Here is a 6411-nt window from a genome sequence, read left to right as displayed (position 1 = left end):
AACCTGAATAAACAACTTTCTATTTTAAACTAGTAATCAATATTTTTTATTATCTTTTTAAGATTTAAGCCCTTCTTGTTCTCAAATTCTGACTCCACCCCTGGTTTTAACTAAATAATTAAAAATTAAAAGTAAGTTTTTTTATACATGTTTTGGTGTATCGTTGGATTGGAAGTTTTTTTATACAAGTTTTGGTGTATGGTTAGATTGGAAATTGCATTTTTATGTTTTTTAGGAGGTTGTGGTTGGGATGTAGAAGAGGATGGACTCAAAGAGGGGTAGTGTAAATGTGAATGGTGATACAGGCAACAGGATATAACCTATTTTTCTTTCTTTCACATTTTTATAAATTATCAATAAGGGAAAAATGGTGAAAAGACTTTAATTTCAAATGGATACCTATTTTTCTTTCTTTCACATTTTTATAAATTATCAATCAGCTCCTTACATAAATATACGTACACTAAGAAATAGTCCCAACTGGAAAATCATAAATTTCGACACATATCTGCAGATCATATGAACGAAATCAAACAAACAAGAAGAAAATACCATTTATTGTATACACACACCATAAACAAAATCATTAGAAGCTCCATTTCTTCTTCTGCAAAAACTGAGAGTGGATGGAATATTTCATTACTCTGAATACAACAGTGATACATATGGAGAATGAGAAGAGACTGTCGATGATGTTGTTTTCTCTGAGGAATCCAATTTAGATGCACCACTTGATGTCTTGGATGACAGAAGGCATGCCGTATGATGAAGACATGGGAGACGACAAATAAGAAGCCACCGGCATCTTTGAGGGGAGTATGGGCAGAAAAGCTTCAGAGTTCAGAATGTGAATAACTTGTCACATTGAAGGGCGAATATTTGGGTTAGGGTGCACGCACCATAGCCCAAGGATCATCACACGTGTGATCTCTTCTCCCACATAATCTGACCCTAGCCGTGGATCTACCCCTTCTAAAAGTGTTCCATTCCCATAAAGCTCCCAAATCCATTCTACTAATCGTATTTGGTTTTCTTGAGCCTTATATACGATGGGTTTTCTCCCACAAGCTATTTCCAATGCAACAACTCCGAAGCTAAACACATCTGATTCTCTGGTTGCCTTTCCAGTTACTACGCTTTCAGGAGCCATGTAACCCAAAGTCCCAGCCAACATTGTAGTCTGTGAGCCTTTCTCGTGGTCAACCAACTTAGCTAACCCGAAGTCGCCAAGCTTAGCATTGAAATTTGAGTCCAACATCACATTACTCGATTTGATATCTCTATGCAAAACACATTGCTCCCAATCTTCGTGTAGATATAGCAAAGCAGAGGCCAGACCACAGGTAATCTTGTACCTTGTTCCCCATGCTAACAAGCTGTTTCCATTAAAGAGATGTAAATCTAAACTTCCATTTTCCATAAACTCATAAGCAAGCAAAAGTTCTCCTTTCTCGTGGCACCAACCAGTCAATTGGACGAGATTTTTGTGCCTCAATCGGCTAATGATCTTTACTTCTGCTGCGTACTCCTTGATCCCTTGTTTGGAATTCTTGGATACCCTTTTGACTGCAACATATATTTTCAATTCATCCAGAAACCCTTTGTAAACCTCTCCAAAACCTCCCTCGCCTAGCTTTTGTTTCTCGGAAAAGCCACCAGTTGACCGAGCTAATTCACGGTAAGAGAATCTTCGAAGTCCGACGCCCATTGTGAATTCATTGTTCATCTCCAGACCAGATCCAAATTCGTCAACTTCATCTCCCATGTTTTTCCTCATTTTCCAACAAACAATTGTAACAATAACCAACAAAGCAAGTACAACAGAGGCTCCAGCAATCAATTCCACTATATATCCTGTCCTCTTCTTCTCCTTCGTTGAATCCGGACTTATGGATGGTGGTAGCGTGTTGTTCTGATAAATTTTTTGGGGGCTAATGGTTGGTGGTATGTCAATTCTTTTGTCAATGTGTAGAATAGAACTATTAAAAGTCCAAGACCTTACATTGTTTTTCTCGAACGAGGCACCTGTTGCTGCTGAAAACCAAAAAATCACAAATTCTGGCAACACCTCCCTTAGATCAATGGCGTAATAAAGTTCATCTATATCATCTCGGCTATTGGTGTAGGAAACGCTAAGATTTTTGGAAACAGAATCATAATTAATCGAAGCTCGACACTCTTTCCCATACGTAATGTTGCTCCACCAATATCCATACCTAACAGAAGAAAGATTATTGATGTTTATGCCTACATGATCAAGTGGGGTTGCATCCCAACTAGGGTTATAATATGTATCAAACTCTACCGCGACAAACGGAACAGTTGAGAGGTTGGTTGTGCTATTGAACGGAAGCCCAATGTCTCCTCCACCGTAATAATTTTCCAAATCTGATTCAATCATGGATTTATTCTGAGCAAGAAAGAATGTGAGGCCATCACCGTAATCAGTATTATTGTTTGAATCAATAACAAATGAAAAATGTGTAGAGAAGCTGGCTAGCTCTTTAGACTTCTTATCCCACAGATGAAGCGGTGTGATGTATGTTGCCCAGCCTGCTGTCCTGTTGTCTAAATGACGATTGTTTTCAGGGGTCACCTGGATTCCTTGGTCAGAGATATAAGCTCCACACCCTGATGTTTTTATCTTCTGGTTTTCGTGTGGAGTAATATTTGGGAAATCGAAACTATGGGAAGCTGCATAAGGGGTTACGCTGAGAAGGAAAAGGAAGCATGTTAAGTTAGACATGCTTTAGAAACTTGCTACAAAAATTTTATGGTAGCTGGGTGTTCTTCACTACAAGAAGTCAGAAATCCTCCTCAGCTCAACCATCCACCATGCCAATCCTGTCCAAGCTGATGGCTGTTTGTTTGCTGTTTGAAGTAGACTTGTGTCAATCAAGACTCAAGTCAGTCAACGTGCTTTATGCATGTAGGACATGGGCACATGGGCACGACTTTACCTTTTTCATCATGTCGTCACATTATCAAATACGTAGTATTTTTTTTAAACAAAGTGATTAGGCATTGATTAGCCGAATCATTTGCAAAACAATAAAATGGTGGCGTCTTGGTCTTTTTCAATTCAGTTTTCATATCCAAGAATTACTCTGCTAGATTCTCTGTTTTTTCAATTATTAAATGGGTGTCATCTTTACAAAATCTAATATAACATCCTCGATTTTAAAATTTTGGATGTTAGTATTATTAGATAAAATACTTTCGAAGGTAGGAAAATGATTAAGTTTTTGTGATACAACAAATGTCAAATGCGAACGGAATGGTGTTTGCACTTAATAATGCACTACAAGAAAAATGCTTAATAGCTACGGAAAGTTGCTATGGAATCAAAATTTGTAACTATTATACTATGGAATATGCTACGAAATGTTTTGTCGTAGCTATATTGCTACGGAAATGGTTATGGAATTGCATTCCATAGCTAAATTCTAAATAGCTACAGAAAGTTACTACGGAATGATAACCGTAGTTATTTAATTACGAAATACGCTACAGAATGGTTGGTCGTAGCTATTTTGCTACGAAAAGGGCTACGGAAATTCATTTCGTAGCTAAATCCTAAATAGTTGTTACGAAATCAAAAGTCCGTAGCTATTTTACTACAAAATATGCTACCGAATTGTTGGTTATAGCTAGTTCGCTATGACACTTGTTATAGAACACTACAAGAAATATATCCTTTAGCGGCGACACTATTAGCGGCGACTATTGGCTTTACCGGCGACTCTAGCTAGAGTCGCCGGTAAAGCCACTAGTCGCCGCTAATAGTGTCGCCGCTAAAGGGTTGACACCCGAATCCGCACTTTCCCCCTACATTGCATCTCAACCGTTCGATGAGATAGCCAATCCAACGGGTGGGGTGCCTTATCCGGTCTAACCTAATACCGGCGACACGCATGTCGCCGCTAAAACTCTAAAAAAGTCGCCGCTAATTGTCTGCTAAAAATGTCGCGGTACCCTTCCCTCCAGTTTGTCGCCGCTATTAACAATTGTCGCCGGTATTGATCCTCGCGTCGCCGCTAAACGTGTCGCCGCTATTGATGATCGCAGATAAAAAAAAACGCATGCAGATTACAGTTCCTCTTCATTTCCCTTTCTGTTTGCTTCGAGTTCCTTCACCATTTTTCCGATTTCTTCTTCAATCAGCTTCTTTCAAGCAAATTTCTCCCCTCATTGTTCCAAGCAAGTGTCCCTAGGTGTGGTTAAAGCTTTGGGATAATTTTCTACCTCCATTTCTTGAAGAAAGGTATGTTTTATTTTGATGATTTCATTTTTGTGTTGTATGAATGATAATAAATTGCTCATGTTCTTTATTTTTGGTGGTGTTGTTTTGGATTAGAAGCATTGTTCCAAGTAAGTGGTTAAAGCTTTGGGATCAATTTGTGGGTACCTCCATTTGTTGAAGAAAGGTAAGTTTTTTTTTTATGATTTCTTTTTTATTTTGTATGAATTTTGATTTGTAGCTTTATGTAGTGATTGAATGATAATAAATTGTTCATATTTTTGTTTTTGGTGGTATTGTTTTGGATTAGAAGCAAGTTATTCAATTTTTTGTTTGTGGTTATTTAATTGCAATTAGTTGTATAGCTTCAAGTTGTATTTATATGTGAAATTATGTGATAATTGTCATATGTGAAAATTGGATTGTATATTTTGTATTTGTTTGAATATATGTGAATTTGGTATATATATTCCAATGTATGTGTGTTTGATGTATATGTGGTATATTAGTAGAAGTTATATGTATTTGTTATAAGTAGAATGTTATTGTGTGTATGTGAATGTATGTATGTTTGTTGTAAATGTGATATATGATTGTGAAACTTTTGTATTTGGTATAAATAGGATGTTATTATGTATATATGTGAAATTATGTGTATTTGGTTTAAATAGGATGTTATTTTGTGTGTATTTGTATTTGATGTATATGTGGTATATGTATGTAAAAGTATGTGAATTTCACCTTCTTATGTATTATGTAAAACTATGTGGTTTTGGTATAATTAGGATGCTATAATTGAAATAAAAAAAAAATACATTATTTTTATAAATTGAAAAAAAAAACACAAAAAAAAACTATAAAATTGTTTAAAAACTTAAATACAAAAACTAGAAAGCTTCTAGTTTTTACCCAAGCTAACTCCAAATTAATTAACCAATAAGTTATATAGTTAACTTATAATTGGAAAAAAAACACAAAAATAATTATAAAATTCTTTAAAAACTTATATATATTTTAATCTCGACCGTAAAAAAAAACAACACAACAACATAATACGTATGTAAAAGTATGTGGTTTTCTTATAAGTAGGATGCTATAATTGAAAAAAAAAATACATTATTTTTATAAATTGAAAAAAAAAACACAAAAAAAAACTATAAAATTGTTTAAAAACTTATATACAAAAACTAGAAAGCTTCTAGTTTTTACCCAAGCTAACTCCAAATTAATTAACCAATAAGTTATATAGTTAACTTATAATTGGAAAAAAAAAACACAAAAAAAATTATAAAAATCTTTAAAAACTTATATACATTTTAATCTCGACGGTAAAAAAAACAACACAACAACATAATACGTATGTAAAAATATGTGGTTTTCTTATAAGTAGGATGCTATAATTGAAAAAAAAATACATTATTTTTATAAATTGAAAAAAAAAAACACAAAAAAAAATATAAAATTGTTTAAAAACTTAGCTTCTAGTTTTTACCCAAGCTAACTCCAAATTAATTAACCAATAAGTTATATAGTTAACTTATAATTGGAAAAAAAAACACAAAAAAAAAATTATAAAAATCTTTAAAAACTTATATACATTTTAATCTCGACGATAAAAAAAAACAACACAACAACATAATACGTATGTAAAAGTATGTGGTTTTCTTATAAGTAGGATGCTATAATTGAAAAAAAAATACATTATTTTTATAATTTGAAAAAAAAACACAAAAAAAAAACTATAAAATTGTTTAAAAACTTATATACAAAAACTAGAAAGCTTCTAGTTTTTACACCGATTCTGACTATGATACCGAAGAAGACACTGAAGGATATGAGGAAGATTCTGATTAGAATAGTTCTTATGTAATATGTATTTGTAATATGTGTTGGTAATATGAACTGTATTTGGATTTCTAGTTTAAATGGAAATGTTTATTCCTATCTAAATGTTTATTTCTATGTAATGTGTATCTATAATAAAAATTGTATTTGTATATCTTATAATTTTTCAGGAAATGATGAGAGTGTGGCTGTTGTTTATGTTTACCATGGCTGCTGTCATGGGTCGTGGACATGGGGGAGACGGAGCTGAGGACCCACCTTTCCCAGGTGGTAGAGGTCCTGGCCAGCACGAGCTGGACGGTAAGTCTTATCATGAATTTTTATTT

At 33.9% G+C, this 6411-nt stretch overlaps 1 protein-coding gene across 1 annotated transcript; it reads right to left on the bottom strand.

Moving 5' to 3' along the window:
• Nucleotides 1-380: 380 nt before the first annotated feature.
• On the bottom strand, nucleotides 381-3087 carry LOC111881019 (L-type lectin-domain containing receptor kinase IX.2). The gene has a single exon (XM_042898065.2). The coding sequence runs from the start codon at nucleotides 2744-2746 to the stop codon at nucleotides 860-862; it is 1887 nt and encodes a 628-aa protein (XP_042753999.1). The 5' UTR covers nucleotides 2747-3087; the 3' UTR covers nucleotides 381-859.
• Between the last annotated feature and the right edge of the window lie 3324 nt (nucleotides 3088-6411).

The sequence above is a fragment of the Lactuca sativa genome, chromosome 9, assembly GCF_002870075.4.
Source record: "Lactuca sativa cultivar Salinas chromosome 9, Lsat_Salinas_v11, whole genome shotgun sequence".
In the NCBI taxonomy this organism is placed as follows: domain Eukaryota; kingdom Viridiplantae; phylum Streptophyta; class Magnoliopsida; order Asterales; family Asteraceae; genus Lactuca; species Lactuca sativa.
The sequence above is the reverse complement of the archived record's forward strand: the minus strand, read 5'-3'. Positions and strand labels throughout refer to the sequence as shown.

Coding starts and splice junctions, on each gene's coding strand:
- LOC111881019 (XM_042898065.2), bottom strand. CDS start 2,746: ATGTCTAACTTAACATGCTTCCTTTTCCTTCTCAGCGTAACCCCTTAT.